This window comes from Anguilla anguilla, chromosome 3, assembly GCF_013347855.1.
Source record: "Anguilla anguilla isolate fAngAng1 chromosome 3, fAngAng1.pri, whole genome shotgun sequence".
Lineage (NCBI taxonomy): Eukaryota > Metazoa > Chordata > Actinopteri > Anguilliformes > Anguillidae > Anguilla > Anguilla anguilla.
In genome coordinates, this window is record NC_049203.1 from 60,447,187 (window position 1) to 60,474,503 (window position 27,317).

General features: G+C 46.4%; 1 protein-coding gene across 1 annotated transcript; it reads right to left on the bottom strand.

Annotated features, from left to right (window-relative positions):
* inppl1b (inositol polyphosphate phosphatase-like 1b) lies at positions 1-24,418 on the bottom strand. Its single transcript, XM_035407641.1, has 27 exons — positions 22,933-24,418; positions 20,991-21,054; positions 18,092-18,230; positions 17,478-17,616; positions 16,384-16,524; positions 15,579-15,666; positions 14,481-14,570; positions 13,821-13,943; positions 13,217-13,331; positions 12,703-12,803; positions 12,412-12,514; positions 11,429-11,625; positions 11,136-11,253; positions 10,865-10,961; positions 10,344-10,482; positions 9,937-10,036; positions 9,524-9,612; positions 7,989-8,070; positions 7,209-7,298; positions 6,438-6,551; positions 6,205-6,293; positions 5,909-5,996; positions 5,540-5,695; positions 5,068-5,149; positions 3,947-4,748; positions 2,936-3,051; positions 1-1,883 (listed from the first exon to the last, which is right to left on the bottom strand). The coding sequence occupies exons 1-27, from the start codon at positions 23,067-23,069 to the stop codon at positions 1,790-1,792; spliced, it is 3,693 nt and encodes a 1,230-aa protein (XP_035263532.1). The 5' UTR covers positions 23,070-24,418; the 3' UTR covers positions 1-1,789.
* Between the last annotated feature and the right edge of the window lie 2,899 nt (positions 24,419-27,317).

A 27,317-nucleotide genomic window follows, 5' to 3' on the forward strand; every position in this document is an offset into this window, starting at 1 on the left:
TCACAGATAAGCATCTTTATTTAATCCCTGGTCCTTTTCGGTTTGGTCACAATGGCAGGGCTGTGCCTGTAAGTCCATAGGTAAAGCAAGACTATTCAGGCTTACGTATTTGAGAAACTCAAATCACCCAAAGCAATTGATTTGAAAGTAGATTGTTTCCCAAAAATTTCAAACACCACCATGCATATTCGTAAGGACTCATGGGGAATTTCCTACATTTGAGAGGTCATTATGAAAGTAGACAGCACTTACTCCAGTGCTGTGAAAACATGTAGAGGAGGAAGTCAAGGAAGCTCCCTGAGCAAATAACTGAATTTCACTTTTGCTACAGAGTGACGTCTGGACTGAGCCAGTTACCATCCAGATCTGGCAATCTTGCCGGGCAACGAACAGTTGACCACAATGTCATCAAGGGAGGGAGGGTGTCATCAGGCAGGTCACCTCTCGTGTCTGGGATGCAGTCCTCCGGCACAATAACTGCAGCAGTTCACGCTGTTCCAAAGCTGCAGCAATGGGTTTGGGCCTATATTTTCAATAAGGCACTCAAGAAAAAAAAAAAAAAAACTGAGGAGAAAAATTGGAAATAAACAACAACAAAGGAAATAATTCCAGGATGAGTTGCAACCATAATTCATGCCAAGGAGCCTGTGTAAATAAGGAGTGGCTTAGAACAGAGATAGCCTGAGTAATGTTGATTTCTTAATCAGTGTTAAAGATGGAAGTGAGGTCTAGAGAAAGGAGGCACTGGCAACAAAGCAAAAAAGGTCAAATTTTGTTTGGCCCCTCCAAAGGCAGTGGTGTTGAGTGAAACCAAATACAGGAAGCTCATTCAGAGTGGGAAGTTGAGGAACTCAACAGAGGTCAGTTTTTTTTTACTTTCGATTCCACTGACCGTGTGTGTGTGTGTGTGGGTTTGTGTGCTATCTGATAGTCATAAAAAAATTGTCATAGTCTGTCAGAAACAGTCATGAGACTCATGTGCCTGCTTATCACATAACTCGGAATCAGGCATAAGATAAACTTTAAAGGCAATATTAAATTGTACAATAGAACATGTTTACTTGTGTGTTAGATCCTGAGGTCTATCTCAGCTCTTTCAAAAGATGTGAAAACAAATGAGCACACGGACCAGTAATAGGTTGAGCATCTGTATCTTCACTAAACAGGAACTTCTGCTGAATTCAAATTGCACCTGATGTCTTTCACAGAATAGTGTGGTTGAGATGAATGAGTCATTGGAGGTTGTGTAAATAGAAAAACACTTGACTGTTTTTTGTGGAAAAACCACAACGTTTCCCGACACACCATACAAAAAAAAATTTACTTTCACTGAATATCTTATGTGTTCTCAGACTGATAAACGTCTCAGTCAGGATCATGGTAAAGGGTGGGTTGGCTACCCCACTTTTGATTTTAATGTCAGCAATTTTTGTGATTATCAGACTACCAAGGGTTTGTTTTACATTGGTTAAAAAAGGTAGCACAGGTAAGAAACTATCAACTCAAATTGAGATTTACTACAAAAAAAGAATGCAACACACCCTTCCCCCAAACACAGGACTGAGAGGAGTTCTCAGTGGATATTCTCAGGTCTGTGTCAGTGGTGCCAGTTTCCTCAGATCAGTCTCACATGTAATGAGAACTTCTGTGCAAGGTTCCTGCTTGGTCCATCCTGACCCTGCTGTCCTGGGTTGAAAGACTCCAGGAAGGCACAGATGCTGCAGCAGGACACTGTGTGGACCCCGTTGCTGTCTTGGCTTGTCCTGGGACCACCCCCCCCCCCCCCTCTTCAATCCCAAATCCTGGGCAGGTTCTCCAGAATCCTCCTGCGGTGAGAAGGGTTGGTCACTCCAGCTGCCTGGAGGTCTTCTTCAGTGATCCCACTGCAGAGAATGAAAGGATCAGTCACCAGTCCCCTCGCCCACAAACCCATATGCAGGGATGGACATAATATGCTAAAACTGAGTTTTATACAAACACAAAAACCTCCTAAATGAATACATCTACAAGCTACAGCCAATGTGGGGGTGTAGGTTGCTTTTCAAGTGGAATGCAATAAACCATACAATGTTTCACTTGTTCTATTGCCCACATCTGCCCATATATGGACAAGAACTGGATCAAATATGCATTTTAAATGAGTTAACTGTTACTGGGAAAATATAAAAACACTTCAGTAGATCTCTGGCAATTTTCAACAATACATCTCAGGAACCTCTTGTTCACCGCATTTGGCCATTGTGGCTCAAGATAAGATGATAAGACACACAGCGAAAATTGGGGGGGGGGGGTAGCCATTTGAGGTGTGAATCTGCGTGTGTGTGTGTGTGTGAGTGTGTATATGTGTGTGTGTGCGTGAGTGTGGTTGTGTATGTGTGTGTGTGTGCGCGAGTGTGGTTGGGTGTGGGTGTGCGTGTGCGAGTGTGGGTGTGTATGTGTGCCTGTGTCAACAGGGGTGGCATGGAAAACATCACGCTGGCATACTTTCATCCTCATAGGATCTAGTACCTTGTTTGATTACTTGATTCTTGATACTTGATACAGGCATATTCTGTGTAAGGCCATACCGGAATTAAACAGAAGCCAGAGTGTCACTGCTGACTTAATTTAATTGGATTAACTGGATTGGATCTAATGTGTCCACATAGTTGCTCACAAGCATTCCCATAATAGCCAAACCTGTCACGCCAAAAAACATCTGAAAAGACTTAATATTTAATGTCACCACAATTCTCACTAGGAGAGAGGGTTAATTATTCTGATTTTATTCTGATTATATTTATTTTGTGGCAAGTGTTCCTTTTACAATTATATACAAAAATGTAGGAAGAGGCAAAACACAAGTTTAAATGTGCCGTTAATCTGTATATATGCATGTAAAATGGGGATACATTGTTGGCCTAAAGCGATACCCCTGTCAGTACCCTCTCCCTACCTGAAGTAATCCAGGTCGTCCCAGCCGCTGAGGCTGAGCCCCAGAGTGTAGCGCTGCAGACCCAGGGTGCATAGGAGCTCTCGCACTGTCTCTGGGGCCCCGTGCAGTACCGACACCTGCAGACAGGGGGGCGGTAATGACAAGAGCACAGTTTCATATCTGTCAGATGCCAAGGAGAATACAGGTAACTCCCCAAATAAAGGAAACGGCAACTATAGCATGTATCCCTCTTTGTGACTGCCGGCTCATGCCCTTGATCGATTTGAGGTGAAGTGATTCAGAGATTTGAATCCGTTTTGCCTTGAATCTCAAACCAATGTCAGAACACTGCCTTAGAGGAGTGTGGGGTTTCCACCTCAGCTTCCCCTTGATTATAATGTCTTTCCCGCAGACCTCCACGACAGCATCACCTCAGCCACTCCTCTGCGCTCTTCCTCCTGAAGCATCAGTAAGTTCATGAATCTCTGAAGCCTCCTGCTGAACTTTCTCCAACACCCTCCCCTGCCTGGGACCTGTTTATCTAGCTGTGGTAGCCAAAATAATGGGTCTCACCGGACCTGTCCAGCATTTTATACACAACCATGAGACATGCTGGGATGCTAATTGTTGAATAAACAAAGGGACCACATGTTTGTTGAAGCACCTCAAGTATTTTTCTTTATTTTGGCAGTAACCTGTATGTTTAGTTTGATTCCCGCCTGTCTTCACAGTTATACTTTATATTATATCTACTAGCTTGACTCTACAAATAACTACTAGAATGACTGTACTGATAATAAAAAATGAAACATTTTTCTACTTGTCTTGACAAAGATTCGTCTGTGACTAAATCAATTTTCTAGGTGTAGCCATGTTCTTGTACTTGACTGTCTGGATAAATGTAACCAGCCAACAGATGTTGCCAACAAAATGTTTATCACCTATTCTAAAATCGGTAAGAAAACAACCTCATTTAGCTACCTTGTCTGAGAGATGACTTTTATTGTTAGATCAACATGATTCATTTCTTACCTCTTTCTCCCAGCAGTAAGCCCTCTCCGTGGTGACAGCCAGATCATACCCCAGGTCTCTCTGTCGGCTAATCACATTCTGGCGGCCGGATAATTTCCTGTCCACAGGCAGGAAGTCCACCTCACTGAGGGACTTGGCAATTTGCAGGGCGGTGAGGGAGTTGTCCCCTGGAGGTCCCACCTGCGATGGCTCCAGCAGCCAGGGGTTCACAGGCTCGCAATGGGGCACCCTGGTGGACACGTAGGGGTAGAGGGGGGGTCCCTTGCGGACAGAGAGGGGCCGGTCTTGGTGTATTCTGGGACGGTCCTTCCTGGAGGTCTCCTTGTACAACCGGGCAGTCTCACGGGCGAGGACAGGGGGGTTCTGGTACACGCTCCTCTGGTCTCTGTGGGCATCCCTGCAGGGGGCCCGCTCCCTGGACTGGAGGCTGCTGTTTGGGGACCCCCCTGGGGAGTGGATCATGGGGGGTTTGTCCTGAGCTGGAAAGAGCTGGTAGGAGGATCCGGGCTGGGGTTGAGGTTGAGGGTGGGGATGGCGCTCATTGGAAGAGTGAAACTGGGGGAGGCACCCCGGGATCTCGATCTCCGTGAAGTCGGACCGGCGGGGGGCCTTGGCGTCCTGACCCCGGCCCAACAGCCGGGGCAGCTGCAGGACAGAGTCCTTGGCCCAGACCACCGAGGTGTCCCGCCGAGGGGCTGGGGCCTCCTGTGCCCTGCGCAGGACAGGCACGCCCTCGAAAATGAAGTAGGCAGGGTTGGTGTAGCTGCTGGGAGCTGATGTAGGAGGCGGAGCCACTGCGACACTAGAACAGATAGACAGCATGATGGAGGAAACACACATACACACACACGCACACACACGCATGCACACACGCATGTACAAACACACACACGCACACCCACGCATGCACACAGACATACACACCAACACACACACACATCCAAAATGACGCATGTGAATGATTTTATAAAATCCGTTTAATTTTTGTGAATATGTTGTCTGTGACCCACCCCTTATCAAAATGAATCTTTTTTTATAATATATTTCCAATATGGCACTGAAACATAAATATATTTATTTTCACCAGTCAAAATGACCTGAGGAAGCATATTAAGCCTCACCGTGCAGTGGGTGCTCGTGTCGTCGGGGGTGACAAATGGGCTTTCACAGAGGCCTTCTCTTCTTTTTCGAAGCAAAACCATTCTGCACCAGAAAGAAGGCATTCAATCGACCTTTAACGTGATGCCATCATTTACAAGGAACAGTACATTTCGCAAGCAACATTAAGCAGCTTCACCGGAATTCTGCAGCTTTGCAGCGTGCTGTAAGTCATGTAACTGTTTGTCCTTAAGCGTGGAGTGAGGGTGATACCTCAAGCTTCACCTATGGGCCAAAAAGACCGTTTCCTGAATGACACAGGATGCATCTGCCCGCGGTCAATCACAGGGGAACTGAAAGAGGAAGCAAGGGCCAGGAATAGGGCACTGAGGAAAAGATAGAAGAGGAGGGATGGAGGGAGAGAGGAGACAGAGAGAGGAGAGAGCAGCGAAGGGGAAGCGGACGTGCAGAAAGTAAAAGGAAGAGCTGACGCACCGTAGGTCTTCTCCCGGGTGCGGCGGCGATCCCTGGGCACGTGCACCCGCACACGGCCCCGGATGGAGCCCATCTCCTCCCCGCGGTGAGTCAGGAACGTCTCAAACTGCTCCGCCGCGTTGCCAATGAGAGAGCGCAGCGCTACACAGCACTCCCCTGCAGGGGGCGAGAGAGAGCACAGGCTGAGGACCGCTGTCAAACGAAAAGGGCCCAAATAAGTGTTCACTTCAGAGCCATAACCCAGTGATTACATACCCAACAAACACGGTCACAACAGGGAAAAGAAAGCATGCGAAACAAGATTGCTTTCAACCAAACATTATTTTAATGGAAGCAGAGCAAGAGGAAGAGGTGAGACTGAACACACACCATATGACTCAAACCCGTCACATGACTTGATGGACAACAGCAGGTGCTGGTCCTGTAGACACTCCAAGTCTGAGACGATGGGGATGAGCTGAGGGAGGGAGAAAGAGAGAGAGATCAAAAGAAATGGAAATTAGAAAGAAAGTTTAAGGGATTTGCCCCACTGGCTCAAATTTAGACTCTGTGGCTATTAAACAACATATGAAATCTACCTGCACACCTTATGACAAATTTAGAGCAAACTTAATAATGGTGGCTAGTTCTGAGTGTGCTGGATGGCGGGGTCAAGTGTTCCTCACCTTCGGCATCTGCTTGGAGGACCAGCCCAGCTTCAGGAACCCTGGCACCTCACAGCTCTGTGAGTCATTCTCACTGGAACGCCGGAACTCTGTGCAGGCGCAGAACAGTGCATTTGGCCAGTGGCTCATGACATACATGGAAGTCTTTTCCCAAAGCCCTGAGTATATGAATGAATGACTGAACGAATGAATTAACAAATGACTGAATGAAGGAATTAATTCCATAACAATGCCTTCAAAGCAGTATGAGTGAAACTCAATGAAGAACTTGGCTTTGCTGGATGTCTTCACAATCGCCTCAATGCCCTCCAACTCGATCCAGGCCTTCTCCGCGCTCGACGCTGGGTCTGTGTTAGAGAAAACAGGTGTGACAGACATGAACATGGAAAGTAGGTCTCGAGATGCACTGCTTCTAGAACATTGTTGTATGTTTATTTACATCAATTCATTACTTGAGCAGATGTAGTTATGACCAATCTTGTCTTTGTTTCATGCTACAGGTCTGTTAATGAAGTCAGGTATATAAACATCTCACTTAACAGTGTATAACCAGGTATACACATGAGGACAAAGAAATACATATTGCGCAAGTAAATATTATTTTGTTCCTAGGAAATATTCTTTGCATGTCGGTGAACATGGGATTGAAATGAAGTATACAACCATTTTTGCATGGTGGATGTCATGTGTCTAATTTTTGCTTTGACTGTATATATAAATAATGTGTTAAAGTTTGAAAACAGGATACATTATTTCACACTTCAAAAACAAACATACAAATTGTGGTTGTGTGAGGTTCACACTAAGCAGGGGTGCAAACATGAATTCTATCACTTAACCAAAGTGGTTGGCTGAATCAACTAAGATATTCTGTGACCTGTTAGGAACTGACACAATAGATCTTCAGAAAAACATCTTTCTATCTAAATACTTGATGAGCACAGCTGTGGATGGGTTGAGGTCATGAAAAGATCCAAGCCACATTACAAATCCCTTGAACTCACCTGTCTTGGAAATAAACTGTGATGTCACCCCAACTTGGAATGTTGCAAAGACAGGTGAGTGGTCACTGGTTATGATGTCATCAGTGCAGCCTGAGGGAACACAAGATCATCTAAATGAGCCATAAAAATGAAGATTATTAACACCTCACATAGTGACTTGATTAACATTATTTTAATTTATACTGAATTACGCTGCACCACACAAAGAGGGGAAAGGGGAACTGTGTCTATGCTACAGAACTAAACAAATTATTGCACAACTCGTGACTTCCTCAATTCCTCTGAGGTCATTCTTTTTCTTCCAGTAGCCATAATTATCATAAATTCACACTATTATTGGAAGCCAGAAAGCTGTGCAACACAGTTCTAATTCAAAAGATGCAGGAAAGAAAAGGCTAGGATGGTATATATTTATAAAAGTGTACTATATTACTGGAACAAACAAATCTGAGATTTGGCTTACAGATAGACCACATATATATATATATATATATATATATATATATATATATATATATTTTTTTTTTTTTTTTTTTTTTTTGGGGGGGGGGGGGGTGGGGGGGCGGGGTGTATGTGGTTAGAAATTAATTCCACAGACCAGGCTGCAGAAGTTGATAACCGCAATCTACGTGCAGTGCTGAATCTATTCCAGCTTCTGTTTTAAAGATACGTTTCACTGGAAGCGACTGTGATATCTTCATGTCTCCCCAGCGTCCATTCCATACACGTTAGGTCTCTCTGGACAGGTCTGTCAAATGCACAAATGGCACTTATACCCACCGTAAGAGGTGCAGTGGATGTGGGTCTGCGGGTAGGACTTCCACAGCACGCGGTCACACCACGACGGCACATTCACCCTCACCTGGAGACAGACAAGGGGCCGTGTCACTTGGGAGGTGTTGTGACAGGGGAGATGTTTAGGGCTGGGGGAGGAAGGGGGGGTAAAGCAGACTGAGGAAGAATTGCTTTTAGAAGTATGCTTTGCCTAAACTATTGAATCCTATTCTGTAAATTGCTCACAATCAGAATAATTGCTAAATGTAAATGCCTTAAGATACTGGTAAATCTGTTTTTTGGGGGGGTTTTTTTAGTTTTTTTTAATAAAATATAAAAAATACAATAAAACTTTTAGATCCCTGATATTTTTCAGTGCAAAAATGCTTTATGTTACTGACTGAAAGGTAAAATCATTTCCTTAGAATTGTCAATATGTCACTGGCGTGCAGAGGGTTAAAGTGCATCAAAAAAACTGCTTTGATCCAGGTCTGGGGCCTAATGCAGTGCTGAACACTAATTCAGGACTTCATTAGGGTCATGAAGTGACATGCCATCGCATCTCTGACACATGCTACCCTTCATCTTGGGGGAAAAGAAAAACAAACACTGATTATATCTCCTCTTACACACGCCTTCTACATATGAGGCCATTTCTCACCCTATTTTTAGATCTCGTGACAGCTGCACTCTAAGACCCCCCACACCCTACCTAAAGCCCACTGACTCCACTGCAGATGATGGGGCTGCGTGTCAACATGGGAACAGGGGTGAGTGAAGCACTTATTTTTAGAGGTGAAGAATGCAGAGGTGGATTGCAACCACCAGGCCTCCCATGCCTGTCACACAGCTAAAACCTCATAAGCTCACACCTTCACCTAGCTGTGTTGGACAATGGGCCTCATTCACGAAACATGCGTACGATCACATTTGACAGTAAACTGTGCGTATGAACGTTTCCAAGAACATTACAGCATTCATCATTTTTTTCTTAATTGTATTTGTTAATTTCTCTTTCCTTATGCTAATCACATGAACAGGATTGCACATAAATTTTACAAATAGTCAGCATTCATCATCTCATAATCCTAGGATATGCATAAAAACAGGTCTGCACATGTGTCATGAATTTCATATTGTTTTTTCATAGGAACATTTTTAAGAACAAAAGTAAGAATAATTTAAGAAAAGTTTTGTCAATGGGGCCCAATGTCTTTCGGTTTATCTCCTGAATCGCCATGCCTTTGCCCCATTCCAAAACAAGAAAGCATGTAAGCTATTTACAACCTTGCCCTTTACCCAGTCTCACTCCCCCACCGCCCGACACACTCACAAATATAAGTCCTGAATTCCAAACTGGAACTGAGTCATCCACATTTCAAACTCTAATTTTAACTGGAACAACAAAATGTAACATTCTAAGACCATTGTGAAGTTCAAGGGACATCTAGGAATCCAGACGAATGTGTACTTTGGGAATGTTTGTCTCTCCAGAAATGTTGTGGGAACCGAAAATAGTTATCTTAGAGAAGTAGTCTTACCCCTGTGGTTTTGTACTTCTGCCAGAGGTAGCAGTCTCTGGAACCTCGCTCATAGCGATAGGTTGGTGGAAACAAAATCTGCTCTTCATCTGCGCCGAGAGAACACACAGAGGGATCAGCGAGGAGTCGAATCAAAAATCAGAGAACAGGATAAGCACACTGGACAGGGGCGAACAACTCCGGATCTGGAGAGCCACAGAGTCTTCTGGTGTTTTTTTGTTTTTGTTTTTTTTTCACAACCAAAACCAGCAGACTTCTAACAGGCGATGTTTGGGAATAACGGCCACGGCAGAGCCGTGTTTGGCTGGAGCTCTGTGGGGCAGGCGCTCTCGCCCCAGGGCCCTGCCCGGTCCATGACTGCATTCCGCCCTAGAGAAAGGACAATGGCGGGACAGGCTGAAGTCCTCACTCACTGAAGTTAAGGAAGGCCTTCCTCTTGTGGCGCTCGCGGGTCAGCTGGTCCGCGCACATCAGGTCACTGAACTCCCTCTTGGAGACATGTCTCAGAATGTCCTGCGGGGGGCAGCAGTGAGGTGAGCAGCACAAGAGCAAAGGGGAATTTACGGGGGCTTGTGCTTGTGAAATTGTGGTTCAACAACAGTCTGCTCTGTGTTTCCTTAGAAAAACCAGACCACAGAGACGTTTGGACCACATAAATAAAGCGATGGAGGCCAATTACTGGGGACATTGCTTCTTTGTCGACTCGGGCACGATGCAGGCAATCCAATTTTGACGGGATTGTGATTTAGTTGATGAATAAGTTAGGAACTGATGCCACAATTGTTCAGCTGATTGCTTTTACATTGTGAGCCTGACGTACCTGCACGTCCAGGTCCAGCCTGTAGTTGAGATCTCCGCACCAGAAGAGGTGGGTGAAGCGCAGGCTGATGTCGAAGGCGCTCAGCTGCCTGTCTCCCAGGGAAAGCAGCCGCAGGATGTCCTGGAAGTTCTGGTTCCGCCTGAGAAGATGCACGGAGCCGGGCTTAATGCACATGCTTTTGCAAAGACACGTTTCCCAAGCAGACACGGTTAGAAAACCCCCTCCTGTGCTGGTCATATGGACACGCACACAAAATGCAAACACATTCATATAGGCAGATACAGACAGGAGCAGGAGCACACATGTGCACATAAACACATGCTCTCAGCAATGCACACAAACATACACACACACACACATATATACACGCACGCACACACACACACACACACACACACACACACTCACAATAATTTGGTCTGATCCAGACTGTCAACTATCAGCCTTTTGGAATCTTAGCTGCCCTTGAACACCCAGAAACTACACAAGAGCTAAATGTGTAATCAGTGCGCTGCGCATACCTGAGAATTTTCTCACTGCCAGAGGTCAGATGGCAGTTGACAAAGCCGAAAGAGGTACCATTGAACAGGAAAGAGACCCCCACGGCCCCCTTGTTTCCTGTAACCATGGAAATAGAGGTTTGAACAGAGTGATTTTCTTCAGAGCCCCGTTGTAGCATTCCCTTATCACAGCATCTGATGTATTTGGCAATAGGCCAAGCGTAAATTTACACTTCATCTCCAGACAGGAAGGGCAGAAGCGGGCGACCTAGCTAGCCGCCGCGGGTCGTACCCAGAGTGTTCGCCAGGCCAGTCTTGACGTTCGCCACGTTCACATGGCTGATACGGCTCTCGTGCTCCGGCTTCACAAACACAGCCAGCCTGATGTTCCACAGTGACTGGAGCGCCACCTGCAGGACACAAATGCACACTGCAGCTTTGGAGAATCGACTAACTGTAAATCTCTGACGCTGGGGCCTATGTGACTACAGAGCATTCTGTACCGCAGAATGTACCAACCAAATGTACCAACACAGCAGAAGTTTAAGATTAATTTATTTCCGGTATTTTCACGCAGCCACTGACCAGTTTGAAGTCGATGTGCGTGACGCTGCGGAGCGTGGCCTTGATTTGCTCCGCCCACTCCCTCTCCCCCTGCGTGCTCTCCTGAGTGCCCAGGGCGTACACGTCGTGCGGGAGCGCCGCCACTGTTTCGTCCAGGACGCGGCCGAGGCCCTGGCAGGTCACCCAGGACTGCAGGCTGCGGGGTGGCGGGGATCCACCTGTCCCAAAAATGGGGGGGGGGGGGGGCATGGGGAGGTGAGGACCCATCATGCTGCACTCTCTGCTTGAGTCAGCACAGCCATATCCATGCATGGCATTTTCTCTGCAACTACAAGCAGTTACATGCTGATTGTTGTTCATGGGCATACAATGATTAATAAGCTTATGGGTGTATATTTGTTAGCAGAGATGGTTGATCCAATGCGATGCCATTTCCTGGAGATCTACCATGCTGTAGGTTTTCATTTCAACTATAATTTGGCACACCTAACTCTACTAATAAGCATCTCAAACAAAGATCTGCAGCTGTTGAATAAGGTGTGCTTTGTTAGGGTTGGAGTGAAAACAAGAAGGAGGGTAGATCTCCAGAAACAGGATTGGGCAGCCCTGCTGCAGTGTGTTTGTTTTCATAAGAATTGACCTCTGAGAACAAAGCCCCTCTACTTTTTCCCAATAAACTACAAAGAGCTTTTTGAGTAACTGATGGCAGTGTTTGAAAACTACAGAATGGCTGAATTGTCTGATATCTGAAATCAGGGCAGAGGTGGAAAGTCCAGAGCTAAGAAAACAAAAAATCTTAGAAAATAATGTATTTCTTCCACCTACGATCTCAGCCAGCTAATTTCACTAATTAGTTCTACCAAATCAAAGTGATTGGAACAAAAATCTGGGGAGGACTTTTACATTCTGAACCTGGATTTACCACCTCTGCATAGAGGAGCAAGGGACTGTAGAGGCTGGAAATACAGGAGGAGGGAGACTGGAGCATCACAGGGCTGAGGTACCCATGTTCCAGCTGCCCACGAATACGGAGATGAGATCCGGTTCGCTCAGCTTGGAGTGCCGGGTCTTCATTAGCTGGAGCAGCAGGCAGAAGGCGTCCCGCTTCTGAAGCAGAGGAGAGGAGCGCGCTCAGTACACAAACACAACCTGCTGAGGAGAAGGAGCCTGGCAGCGGCCCTCTGTCATCACAGGGAAGGAGCTCTTTTATGAAGACCGCAGCAGAGAGGGGGGGCGGGGATTTGGACCGAATGTAGCAGCGTTGGGGCGACACCCCCACCTCCCCCGGCGCTCACCCGCGCGCTCTCGAACAGCAGCTCCCGTGGGACGTTTCTGTGACTGTCCACAATCATCCGCAGCCTTGCTGGACTGCTCTGAAACTTCACCAGCTGTAGAACTGACAGCACACACACACGCGAGCGCGCACACACACACACACACGCGAGCGCGCACACACACACACACGCGAGCGCGCACACACACACACACACGAGCGCGCACACACACACACACACGCGAGCGCGCACACACACACACACGAGCGCACACACACACATACACACACGCGAGCGCGCGCACACACACACACACACACACGCGAGCGCGCACACACACACACACACACACACACACACGCGAGCGCGCACACACACACACACACACACACACACACACAGAGACACAAGCAAAACAAGCACAAAGTTAGTTGGAGTGAAACATAATGAACTTGAGCTATACAGTCATTTAATTTATGCTCATTAATGTTCATATAAAATTCTTTGTCAAGATGATTATAAAAATTGCCCTCACTCCTGTCTTGTGACAGAGTCTCCACGCCGAAAGCCCCAGATTTTTTGTCAAACAGCAAAACTCCGTTGTCAACATCCACTGACACGGTCTGTCTGCCATAATGGACAATCTTCACCTGGATACACATGCACACACACACACACACACACAGACATACACACACACACACACACACACATATGCATGTATGTGCCCACACAGACACACATACATGCACACATGTATGCACACACACACACACACACAAGTGAGAATGAGAGGGGAAAATATTAGTCATTTTGGATTTTATCAAGCCTGCAGTCACAGAGAAAAGAGCTATTTGAATTACCCACAACCCCAAAAGCTGTCCTACATATGTGGTTTGCCATCAACAGAAGCACAGGATGCATGTATATTGGTGTGTGCACATCACCCTTTAATGTTAGCTATTTATTGGCAATATATTACTTCAAGGGCACAACTGAAGCTTCACACTTGTCTTCACATTTCTAGACTACGAAGAACATGAACAGATTTGGCTGAATTAGCCTGTTACTGTAATAGTAATAACCATATAGACAATGTATGTGTAACAACAGGAGAATGTATCTGGAAGTTTATTCACCTGAAAGGAATGAACAGGCACAGGCCTCGCAGAAGTCTTCACTGCAGGGGTGGGCTCAGGGGGCGGAGCCGGCTGTGCTGCCAGATTGTGATTGGCCACAGCGTCCTGCAGAGCCTTCAGCACCTGCAGAGCACAGCCATATGTTTAATTCAGCAAATGGCTACAGAAGGACTGTGAATTAAGCAGCAGATAAATAATAATATGCCTATTCATGCTGAACAGGTGCACACTGTAATCAATATGGGTTCATTTTGTAACAATGGCAATGGAGTTTCTCCTGAACATAAGACCTGGGGCCTGCATAATTCATAAACCGGTTCTCATCCACTGCAGGCACTCTACATATAACAGCCATTGGGAAGCAGTCAAAAGCCCTCATCCAGTTCTACAACTGGGGTCTGAGGTTGTTGCTCCAAAGGTGCATCTAAAATCGGTGTTAAGGATCAGGCTTTTGTTTTAGCCCAGTACACGAACGCCCTGTAAATACTGGCTTTGCTGGAGTCAACCCCTCCTGTAAAAGATAAAACCTTTTGGCAAGTCTAAGTTCAGGTGACCGCAGTGCAGGGCTATGATGGGCCTGAGCCAGCAATGCTGTGTGATGGGTGAGTGATGGCGGAGAGGGTGAAGGGGCAGGAGCATTGCAGTGGCGCGAGCAAGTACCCTCTTCTCCAGGGAGGACAGCAGGCTACACAGGGCTGAGGTCTTACACACCAGACTCTCCATATCCACCTCCGTCCCCTTCCCCATGCTCTGCACGACAGAGAGAAGGAGAGAATCGTGAGAACTTACAGAGTCAAGAGCTGATCAGCTTGTTTCCTTCCATGCTCTCTGCTTACTAACAACAAGTGGTTTTGGTTAGTGAACAGAGTTGCAGCTTATTAAAATGAAAACATTTGAGGAAGAAAAAAAGATTTAAAATTGTGGGAAATCAGATTAAAAATGAACCTTTAATGGATTCACCTTCAACCATGTGCCACTCCGTGTGGGTATGTTGCTGCAAATGAATATTATTGTAGCAATCTCAATGTCAGAGTTTGACCATTTATTTGCAGCAATACACCCACGGGGAGTGATATATGCTTTGCAGTAGGCCACACACTAGAGGGCGCACAGTTTACATGTTTGTAATTATTCTTTCAGGCCAAGAGTCCCTGGGTTTTTCACTCAAATTTCTGACAGATTATTCCAAGCCAATAAACCGCAGGTATGCATGATATTTAGGCACCCCATGCACTCAGAAGTCACTCTGCAAAAAAAAAACTTTCCACATTTTCATCTTAATAGGAAACATTTCCATTGCAATGGCTGTGTAAGGATCAAACTATTAGGGAGCTGTTTGGCTTAGTTCATTAGTATGAATTTACAATAGTTCCAAGGATGTTTTGGAAGGTCAATGATACAAGAACAATTCTGGAAAGAAATGTGCGTTACAGACTGCCTCCTCTTGTGGAATTGTATACTCTCGCCACAGGCACACCAGAAAAATTAAACCTTGCACAAGGTACATTCATTGGTCATGGTACACATGCAGTTGTTTTGATACATGTTTTAAAAACAATTTATTTCCATATTTGAACAAATGAATGGTTAGATATTATGAAGGGGTGGGCTCACAGAAAATGCATTGGCTCACTGAGTGAGTCATGGGCTTGGAATGGTCAGGGAGCCACTGTTCCATGCAACATACTGACAATGAGAATCTCCAAAAAAGAGGTGGTAGAACAGCAGCCTGAGAGTGAGCAGGCATCAGGGACACACCTGCGTCTTAAGACTGGTCAAGGGACAGGCAGGATGGTCAAACACTTTGGCCAGAGTCTCCAGGCTGGACAAGGTCAGGTCAATCTCACTGCCGAGAAAACAAAACCACTTAAACACTCTGCACACACTAGGATGTAACCAAATTTTCTTAACGTTCGCGATAATTCTTTGAAAACTTTATATTCTCTTGTCAGAGGTTCGCTACTTGTGTAAAGCATATTTACAGGTAGATGAGGCAAAGACATGCGGTAACAATATTTCCCTTAAAAATTACTTAAACATATCACATATTCTTTTCTGATAACTGTTTTCAAAAGGTCTTTCTGAGTCTTCCTGTATGTCAGTTTGCAAAAAGGTCATATTGAATAGGACCTGACAGAGCTAATGGTTTTGTCTGAATGATCCCAACAAACCTGTTCAGTAGCTCTGGATTATAGCTCCAATCAATACCGCTGATCTACTGTCTACTGTAGAATGGCCTTGCATGGTCAACATCCTACATCAGAGCTTCAGAAGCTGTCCTTGATGATATTTCTCATCATTATGTACTGTCCCAGCATTCTCCAAATGCTTGGGCACACCATTGACAATTGTATTGCAGTAGCAAAAACTCCTATAAGCTGCCTGTGCAGACCCGCCAAAGACAGTGGCCAGTGTGCAGCACTGAGAGTTGAGCAACAGTTAACTGTACAAACTCTGTCAGGCAGTGTGCCTAGACATACCCGTTGACACCCACTGACAGTTGCACCAGGCTTTAAGACAAAATGGCGCCCAGATGGCACCATTGACAGTTAAATTAGAGTACCTGTGCAGACTCTCGCAGGCAGTGCCCAGAGTGCGCTGCAGGTTGCGCAGTCCCGTCCCTCCTTTGCGCAGGCCCTCCAGGTCCTGGGGAAGCTCACTGCGCAGGTATTCGCTCAGCAGTCCTACCAGCTCATTGGCCATGCTGCAAAAAAAAACACATCATGTGACCACCCAGAAAACATTACATTACATTACATTCTAGAGAAAACCAAACAAGGCTCTTAAACATGGGGAAAGTTGTGAAAGTATTGTGTTCTCATGATCACGTCAGGGAGCATGCATGTCTTTAAAACACTTCTCTGTAGAAAAATTATGAGTGATTTGACCGATGTTCTTGGAAAGTTGGGGTAGGAATTGTGATGTAACAGAAACGCTTAAAAAACATTGCTACATAATTATTATTCGCAACAATTTTACTGCTGTAAAATAACTTTAGTGCTAACTGCATAGAGCTTGACTGCATGAAACTTAGTGTGGCTTTAGCAACTGTCATGCACCATGAGTATCCAACCAAGTGCTCATAACTCAAATATACACATGTGCTAACCACTTGACATTGTGTCTATTGCAGTGGAAGAAGACAGAAACATCCTGAACAAGTGGCTCCCCTTTAGCGGCTTCAGCATGTTGACATTTGCTTCTAAATTGGAACCTCAGATGGACACTGGACCAGGTGACCTCTCTCCAATGGCATCTGATTATGCAGCTGGTCTAGATTGGTCATTTCCACTACATAAATGAGCCATCAAAGTCAAAGATATGTTTAAATCCCTTGTATGCAGCAGACCTGGGTCAAATATTTTATGTGAAATACTTTTATACAGAAAAGTATTTTTCTAAGGATTACTTAAACTTTGATAAGGAATATCTACCTTCACAAATATTCAGAACAAAATTTCATTCTTTCATTCAAGTGCATGTTTTGGATAATAACATGTTCTGTTGAACATGCTTAGGGATCTGCAGGACTCTTTTTCCTTTTTTATTGGCATCCCATTTGATCCAGGTTTTGTACACAGTAGTACATGAAAAATTGCATACCAGCTTTGTTCTGTGCGTCCGTGTCATAAATAAGGGTGTGTTCAGCATATGAACCTGGGTACGGTGATCTCCTGCAGCCTCTGGAGGAGGAGTAGATGGAGGCCGGGGGTCACAGAAGTTCCTTGGGGGGGCACCGTGCTGGCTGGGGGTGGGCCGGGACCAGACGTCCACGTCACGCCGGGCTTCTCATCATCTGTAGAGAGGACAGATAAAATTCAATTGGTGAGTACTTACAAACTGGCCTTCGCTGGCCTGAACTAGCATTCAACTTTAACTTTTAGCTATGCAATAGTTCACATTTCATATTTTGGAATTTATGTTGAAAATTGAAAATGGTCCCAGGCAAATAAATTAAACAAAGTCATATCAAGTTAAACAACCTCTGCAAAGCTATAAGGACTGGAAATCAGGCCAGGGTCAAATACATTATTTGAAACTTCAACCCAAAATTTCACTTTAACCCTGTGGACACCAGTAAAATTCCTACAGATTATTAACCATTGAAAAATAACTTTTTTTTCAATAACATTCAGGACAAAATTATTATTTGATTTTGTTTGTTTAAAGTAAACATTATTCTAGTGCTGTAGCTCTAGCATCTGAAATGACATTTATAGTGCAAAATGGCGTTGTTTATTCCAGGGGTCAGGTATGTCCTCCCACCTCACCTGAGCTCTCGTCCCCGGGTTCAGCCTCCCGTCCCACAGGGTAAAGCAGGGGTGTGACCAGCCCCTTGTGTGGCTGCTGGTACCCCAACACCAGGTCCCCAAGTGTGCGGAAACAGTTGGTTTGTACCCCCTGGGATGTCTAAGTGTAACAGTAAAAATGATCATGAAACATTACCAAAGAAGTCAAAAAATACCAGAGAAATACAAAAAAAAATGCATTAAACCTCATTTACCTCCATTAAGTCTCCAACTAAAACAGACACAGAAACCCAGGGACAAGATAGCGCCTCTGTCTCGAAATTTGTGGAAGCCTACATTTAAGATACCTTAAATCACAACTAACCAATCACTAACCAATTAAACAAGTACCACAACCAACATTTTCCACTAATGAAACACATGTACTTGTACTGTCTGAATGTTGTTTTAAGAGAGCTTTGTATTAGAATGCATTTTCAGAGGGACAAGCAATGGTTGTGAAAAGAAAGAAGGAGGTATTCCCAGGACTGTTGCCATGGCAATTTGCTGACCATACGCTGGAATTTGAGACAGGGAGTTATTACTAGACTATTCAGGATTAACCAGTACAACTTAAGAGAGAACCAGATAAAGACATCACATTTAAAACAGAGGCCTTTTAAACTAAATTTGTCTACCGGTTTGGGCTCGTGACAAATGTGCCCATTTCAGAATTGTAGCTGTATTATTACATTACACTGCATTTAATTACATTACATTTAAGCAGTGCCTGTCAGCCTGCTTTGTACACCCAGGGTGGAGGCTGGGCCCCCTGGGACACCCTGTCCGAAACAGAAACCACCGGGGCCGTGCCTCTGTCGGCTCTCCCAGGGGTAATGCAGGCGGGACACGCACAGGCAGCCTGGCAGAACCGCGCCCCAGCTGGGCTCTCAGGCGGTGATGTCACCGCCGCCCACATCCTGGAGGCTGCCGCTTGGCTGCAGTGAGTCAGAGTTCCAGCGCTTTCTGCAGGGCTGCTCGCCTGCTGTACCAGCCAGCCGTGGATGCGTACACATACAGATAGACATGCACAAGCACATACACATGCACAAACACACGTACACAAACACACATGCATGCACGCGTACAGACGCGCACATACACACACACACACACACATACATAGACACACGCATACATAAGTATGCATGTGTACACACACACAAGCATGCGCACATGCACGCATGCATATACACACACACACACACACACACACTCGCAGGCAAACACAAGCACACATACACCAACATACATGCTCACACGCATGCATACATATGCATGCACACACGCGCACGAGCACACACACACACACGCCCACACACACACATTCGCACACACATACACATGCATACAAATGCACAAGCATGTACACACACATGCTCACACACACATAAAAATATGGACATACACAATACGGTGCTCATGTGCACCTAAGACGTACAGGATGACTACCACAAAACAGCCTGTTTTCCTGGGTCTGTATGAGAATCACATTCTCTTTTTTACTACAGAAACACAGTAACGCTTTCTGGCAGGGACAAATTGAGTTTGTTGCCAAGGAATCTTAAAATAAAAGAAGCATTTGTTCATAATGAAAGGGGGAACGAAAATGATAGATGATTGCAAAGGAAGAAAGAAAGAGAGGACAGGAAACAGAAAGGAAGCTTGGTTTTAACCTTCACCATGCAAATGTTCTGATAATAACATCAGTGTTCCATTACTAGAAGGTATCATGCACCACTGCGTAGTAGCATAGTTCATAAGAAATTGCACCAAGAAAAAGCTACTCTCTGGCAGCCCAAGAAAACAAACCAAAATACACCCTAAAAACTTTTAGTAGCTAATGAGCATCTTTTCTCGTCTGATAGAAAGGTTTTTAAAGGCACCATATATGGTCTTCAAAGTCTGTTGAGACAGGCCCAATTTTCATTGTGTTCTGTGGCCTGGACTGTAAGACCTCTTACTCAGATGTGCGTACACACACAAACCAGAGGAATGCACATGCTGGTTTGTGGGCAGTGCTTTTCATGTTTGTGTTATTGTGTTTTTTTCCCTTGCCGTCCATAATTAGGACCAGGCGTCGTGGCTCCTTAAAGGGACAGGACCCAAAGATCAGCATATCACTGTCAAACACATGGACACGCACACGCAAACACACACACACACACGCACACAAACACACACATACACAAATGTATGCACAAATACACGTGTCCTCACAACCGCGCAAAAGCAGGAGTACACAGTTCTCCTGGACTCATAGCACTCACGGCACACTCTGCGTGCCCCAGCCCACACATCATAGTAGCCTCTTTCTCCAGCCAAGTGAGTGGGGTGCACAGGAATCTATGTGAGCCACACAATCTTTCCTCTGTACCGCTGAGGTCATTGTAGAAACATGCAGCTACATGACCAAACGGCAGAGGCAGCATCAAAATAAAAACCCATGCTTCTCCCTCAGCACCGTCAACTGTACGCAGCCTGGACACGCAAAGGCTTCCTGTTTGTGTCTGAAAGGAAAACACTACACACTCAAGCTTCTAGTGAGCTTTTGGTTTGTCTGGGTTGTATTTATCACTTGGTCCTGTTCTCATTTTATAGTTTTTATTTGTTTGATCTTGTTCTTGTGTATCCTTTTAGTATTTTTCATATACTGTATATAATGTTTTTGGTCAACCACTTTGGGCTGGTAAAGAATGGTATGAAAGGTGCTAACAACTGAGGTGCTATGGCTACAACAGCTGGCTTTGGTTTTTCTTTAATCCTAAACTTTAAAACGGCCGGTGTTTGATTCATTTTTCACTCTGAGACTGGATGGTAAAACAGGCAGGTCAGGAGTACGGATGGAAAGTACCGAAACAGGGCCAGTGCCGCCACTCACCTGGACCGCCAGCAGGCCCTCTGGGTCGGGGAGAATGCGGTAAGTGTGAACATGCCGCTGGAACCTGCGAACGAGAGAGAGCCGCCCTTATTGCCACCTTCCAAACTGCACACCACAAACACGACCGTGTGGTTCCGCGCTCTTACCACTGAACCACATGCTACGCTGCAGATCACCTACTTTCTGACCTAATTACACACAGCTCGAATCTGGGGACAATTTAACTTAAATATGTAAGTTGCTAAGTAAAAGCTGTGTAAGTCGCTCTGGATAAGAGCGTCTGCTAAATGCCTGTAATGTAAATTAAAAGGGACTGGGCCCTAAGCTTCAGGTCAGTGTGACTTTTTTTTTTGTCACAGCTTAAAACTTATTCATGGCCTTTCAGAAAATGAAAATGCTTCCTCCCTTTACAATCATTGAACCTCAGACAATAATGCTTTGCTTTCGGATTAAACTTTTGTCCGTTTTGTTCCTGGACTCAAATACCCAAGTACTTCCCTGTAAGGTAATCAAGCTGATGGAGTGTGTTACTTTTAACAGTACTGATCAATTTACTCAGCCAAAGCATAAAGCACACTATATGAATACAGGGATAAAGAGCCATTGAAGTTAATACATCAAGATCAGCAGTCTATTGCCACTCAGCAATTATGTAACTACAGGTGGCAACCACCCCTAACACCTGGTCAGGTGTGGTGTCTTTGTGCCACCCAGGGAACTATACAAGGGTTTGTACCTTCATTTGTTTCCTGAAGTGTTATTTTGTCAGAGAAGACCAGAATACCCACAATACCTCATGCTTTGTCTGTAGCAGTGCATCATGGGAGGCTCTTTTCATTTTTTGCATGAGAAAAACAAGCAGGGGAGAAGGAAAGGGGCGCTGGAGCTGGAGGGATCAGCTTTCAGGAATGCATCTGGCGCGGGGCCGCGGCGGAGAAGGAGCTCGGCCACCAGAGCAGAGCAGAGCAGCGCTGAGCTCCCAGCTCCAGAGCCAGAGGAGAGAGGCCTGGCCTGGGAGGGAGGCCACCAGAGCAGAGCTGAGCAGAGCAGAGCAGAGCTCCCAGCTCCAGAGCCAGAGGAGAGAGGCCTGGCCTGGGAGGGAGGCCACCAGAGCAGAGCAGAGCTCCCAGCTCCAGAGCCAGAGGAGAGAGGCCTGGCCTGGGAGGGAGGCCACCAGAGCAGAGCTGAGCTCCCAGCTCCAGAGCCAGAGGAGGGAGAGGAGAGGGAAGAGAGGGAGGAGAGAGGCCTGGCCTGGGAGGGAGGCCTTGTGCCTCCTGCCTCTGCCACTCTGGTCCAGTCCGCCCAGACCAGCCTCTGTTCTGCCTGCCTCCTCCGCTCAATCTGCTGCTAAACTGCGCTACTGAAATTAGGCCCAGTCAAAACCCCGTCAGGGGCTGATGGAGCTCACAGACATCGGGAGTTATATTTGATGGGATGTCTGCTACATCAATTTGCGAAGCCTGTAATGGAAACTAGCATAAACTTGAATGATAAAAAAAACCCTGTTTCCCCGTCTATGTGCAAGGGTGGGGGGGGGCTGTGAGCAATGATTTTGGTGGTGAAAGTGCAGCTTGTGATGGAAGACAAGGGTGGCAGCGCCATAAACAAAAATTCAGTGGGGACTATGACCTGCCAGTGGGCATTCTATGCAATAATATGCCACCAGAAAATCCTTTTACCAACTGAAGCTTGTTGCAGTTAAGAACCAGAGAGGACAGAGTGACATGTGAGCGTATAGAATCGGGGGAGGCACACACATCTATAGGAGAACATGCAGATTTACCCTTTATGGCATAAGATCACAAATATGTGGTTAGAATGCGCATAACTGAACATTTCAATGCTGATGTAACAATGACTGCAATGGAATTCTAGAACACTGACTTTGGGAAAAACATTCCATAAAACCTATTCTTCAAAGGGTTAAAGGAGCTTTACTCACAGGAGACAGAGGGCATAGGCTCCGGGCACAGACTCGCTGTCCCTCACCAGGAAGCTCCCGTCCCTCCCCGCGCGGGCCAGCAGGTCCTCCGCGCACACGCGGCTGATGTCCCGGTGATACCAGGCGGCCGTCGCCATGGCGACGCCCTGCCTGGAGCGAGGGGGGGCACCTCCGAGGCGGGGGAGGAAGACGGCGGAGAGGATCGTGGAGCCGGACAAGGGGGGGTTCCGGGAAACGACGTAGTCCAGTCGGCAGGAGACGTGAAGGAAACGTGGTCGGGGCAGAGCAGGCGTAGGGGGGTTGCTGTGGAGACCTGTTTCATGGCACCTCCAGATGTTCAGGTCAGTCCTGGGAGGCGGGCAGGGTCGAGGGAGAGAGAGGCGTTGGGGGGGTTTTACCGTAATCCTTAACGCTGACACCTGTCAGTGCCGGCCGCAGCTCTTCACCGGCGCGGCGTGGGCTCTTCAGCCACGCCTGCCATGGCGCTCACGGGCAGGTCAGACGGCGGGCGGGTCACGCTCCATTCCGAGCGCCGAGCACGCCTCCCTCCCTCCCTCCCTCCCTCCCTCCGGCGTGGGTCCGCGGCCCGCGGGGTCCGTTCAGGCTCTGCGAGGACCGGGCGGCATTCCAGATGTTCCCGCGAGGGAGCCCGCGGCGAAGGAGAGAGAGCGAGCGGCCGGGACGCGGCCTGGTCCCGATCCCCCGGCGCCCTCTCGCCACGGCAACAAAAGTTCCTGTTGTCCCCCCACCAAACAAAAAGGGCCCTTGTGCCCAAAGAAAACACGGAGGATAATAAGAAAAAAAGGCGCGAGCCGAGACCGAGGCGGAACGCCTCTCTCCACGCGGCCGGCTCCGGAGACCGTGGCGGGAACCGTGCGCCGAAAAAAGGAGCAGCGCCGCGCGCCTCAGAAACGGGTCGAAACTAAACGATTTCACCGTCCCTTCTCCTTATAAGGGCAGGGAACACCCCTCGACAACAGATCAGCTGATCGCTTTGCTTCCTCTGCAGATGTCCCACAGCCAGATCTCTCTCTCCTCCTCTCCCCTCCGCAACTGTCCCAAAACAGTTATCTGAGCGTTTCGCCTACCCAGAAGGGGAGCCAGCGGGGTCCCTGCCCTGCCCCCGAGCGCACGCTCCTCGCACCCCTTTCCCCCCCGGTCCCGAGGTCAGGAGTCCACGGCGTCTGGGGCGGAACGTCGCTGAAGAGCACGAAGCAGACGGAGGAAGCGGCTCTCCGCTCCAGATGACATGCAGCAAGAAGAAAAGAGAGAGAGAGAGAGAGAGAGAGAGAGAGGGAGGGCGAGAGAGACACAGAGAGAGAGTGAGACAGACAGAGAGAGTGAGTAAGGGGGAGGAAGAGAAAAAGGAAAAAGGAAAGAAAAAAAACAGACGCGTCGAGACTGTGAATTCCTCTGAGTGGCTTCACTTTGTCACTGGTGTGCGAAACTTTCCCGGACTGTGGCCTCCGACCCAGGCACTCCACCCCCCTCTTCCCCCCCCCCCTTCCAGACCCCCCCTCCTCCCCACCTCCTTGATTCCAAAACAGAAAACACAGCCACGGGACCCAGGTAGGCAGAGGAGGGTCTCTCTGTTCCTCCCTTGTTTTCTGTCTTCTATTCTGTCTACAATTATTTTTCTGCTGTGCTAGCTAGTTCTTTTTCTCCTCCCTCTCTTGCTTTTTCATACTCTGCAATTCTCTCTCTCTCTCTCTCTCTCTCTCTCTCTTGCACTCTCGCACTCTCTCTCTCATAGTGCCTGGGAAGTGGAGCTGTTTCCTCCATATGGATATGATCATCCCTCGGTTTTTATGTCTCATTTTTGCCATTTGCTGCCCTCAAGGCACCCCCCCCCCCCAAAACCCCCCCAGCCCCCCGAAAACACAAACACTCACACACTTAGCTCAGCACTGCTTGCCTCACAAGCAGCTAGATCAGTCTTGGATTAATTACAACAAGAATCAGCAAAAAATAAACTGCGTACACACCACCTCCTTCAACCACCAAACACATCCACACCCCCCCCCCTTTCCCCCCTTAAGTTGTTTCTTACAGGAAGTCAGGGGCTGTGCTCAGACCCCCTCTCCTGACGCCCACTGTTCCCTCTGCTCTGTTGTGTAAGCATGCCCAGGAGGGTCAGATGAGGGTCCAAGTTTAGCACACAGCCCCTTTGAATCGCGCCTCACTTCCTCTCTCCAGTGCACCCTGCTGTCTCACACGCAGAGGCTGATATATCATTATGGATATACCACCGCAGCACACACAAACAGATACACACACTCAAGCACTCTCACACACTCACACACACACACACACACACACAATCGCACATACTCAAACACACACACACACACACAGTCAAACACACATATTCAAACACACATTTGAACTTACATACACACTCAAACACACACACACGCAAACACACACACACACTTAAACACACACTTTGAAACACAGGTACACATACACACACACTCAAACACACACACACACACAGACTATTGTCTATTACCTTTGCAGTAACATATTGAATTGTATCTTGTTGCGTATTTCAGGCAAAGCATCACAAACTCACAAGAAAGCTTATTTAATGTAATTTAATGGGATCATTTCCATTCTGCAGTTACAGCTGTACCATTTAATGTAAGTATTCAGTTCCTTATCATGGGGTCCAAAATTGTACTTAAAGGTATTTTTTCACCCTAAAAGGAATGTTATTCATTCATTGTCTTACCTTGAGAAATGTCTTTTAACGCAATAATGACAGCTTTTCACTGAATATTTTTCTTCAAGGCCTCATTTATGAAATGAATGGAAGGATGGATTAGGACACTGGATTAGGCTATTTGTGAAAGACTGCATGTGCAATTTCAACAACTGATCTCTTAAATGACCAAATTTTTATAGCTGGCAAAATCATCTGAGAAAAACAGTGGCACGAAGGCATTTCCCAAGGCAAGAAAATCCACGAATAGCATGTATTTAGGCTTAACTCTCCCTTAACCAAAAATATTTACTATAAACACAAGTGTTTTCCATATATTACATGATTTACTGTGCATATCTGTCAGATCTTACTTGCTACAGTTAGACATGTCAGATGGCCAACGCAACCTTGCCCTCCCCTCAACACTCATATAGTGTCAGACACGGACGTATGAATAACAGAAGGGTGAATTTGCTGCAGGCATGGTTGATGTGCAAACACAATGATGTTTACCGAACTATAAGCACTGAAATGCGGCCACTGCTGTCTTTATTATTATTAATGCTCTTGTCCCGCCCCCCCCCCCACCCACCCTGTTTTTCTCCAAATTTTGGAATTCTCACTCATACGCAGACGTCCTCGTGCTGCAACCTCCTCGGCAGATGCAGGACAGAAGGCAGGCATGCGCTCCGCTCTTAAACACGTCACGTCTCCAGCTGCGTCTTTTCACCACGCAGCCCGCAATGCAAGCGTGCAGAGGCATGAGTCAGAGGAAGACCCCTTCACGCGTAGCTTCGCTAAGCAGACCGCCGGCCAGTGGCCTGGCACTGTGACCCACACACAGCGTTCCTTCGCGTTAAAACCGGGCATATTCTGTACAATCAATCCGGATCAATCATTATTATGCTCTGAGTTGTGAGGGGGAGGAGGTAATTATGCTATTGTATAATTATGATATGAATTATAATTATGATAGTTGACTATGCAAATCTGAGAAATGTTGATGTTGTTTTTTTTTGTTTTGTTTTGTTAAATGTGCACTAGGCCCTAATTTTTCAGTTTGAAGCAGCCCTGTTTACCACTAAGGCAGCGGCTTCTACCACCTGTGTTTATTTTAATCCCAGTGGCATTAAATCAAGAATCTTACCCCTTGCTCAAGACAGATCACATGGCCCTCTTAGCAAAGAGCAGGCGGGGCAAAACCAGGCCTATCCTGACATAACTCCAAGTCTGTCATTCTCAATTTGACATCTCAATCAATCCCCGTTTTACATGGCTAAATTAACCTTGCCTCCGTATGTCACAAGAAGTGTTGTGAGGTCAGTGCACGATGGCTTCCATGGATAGATATTAAGGTTTTAAGAGGAGGATATGTTGAGATTACCTCTTTTATATTTATAAGGAGCTCTAAGGTCTGATAGAAAATCTTGCACAGATTTAGTCAGGAGAGCCCTGATCGTGGTCCGGGACAGCCACCCGATCTGTTGGTTTATATTGTTAACTAGTGCTTTGAATAATTTAAGCAGTTTTTTATTGTTATCACACCTCACCTGGTATAATGGGTCTGAATTAACTGGCAACTGATATTAAGGTGGGAACACCCTGCGGTTCCCCATGACCATTAAATCAATAATAATAACAATGATTATTATTATTATTATTATTATTATTATTCTTC

Bases quoted from the DNA above. Each gene is read 5' to 3' on its own strand.
- inppl1b (XM_035407641.1), bottom strand. From the start codon at position 23,069: ATGGCGACGGCCGCCTGGTATCACCGGGACATCAGCCGCGTGTGCGCG. The intron at 5,150-5,539 runs GTGCGTCAGCTC...TTTCTGGTGCAG, and splicing joins CACCCGGGAGAAGACCTACG to AATGGTTTTGCTTCGAAAAA. The intron at 3,052-3,946 runs GTAAGAAATGAA...CCCTGTCTGCAG, and splicing joins CTTACTGCTGGGAGAAAGAG to GTGTCGGTACTGCACGGGGC.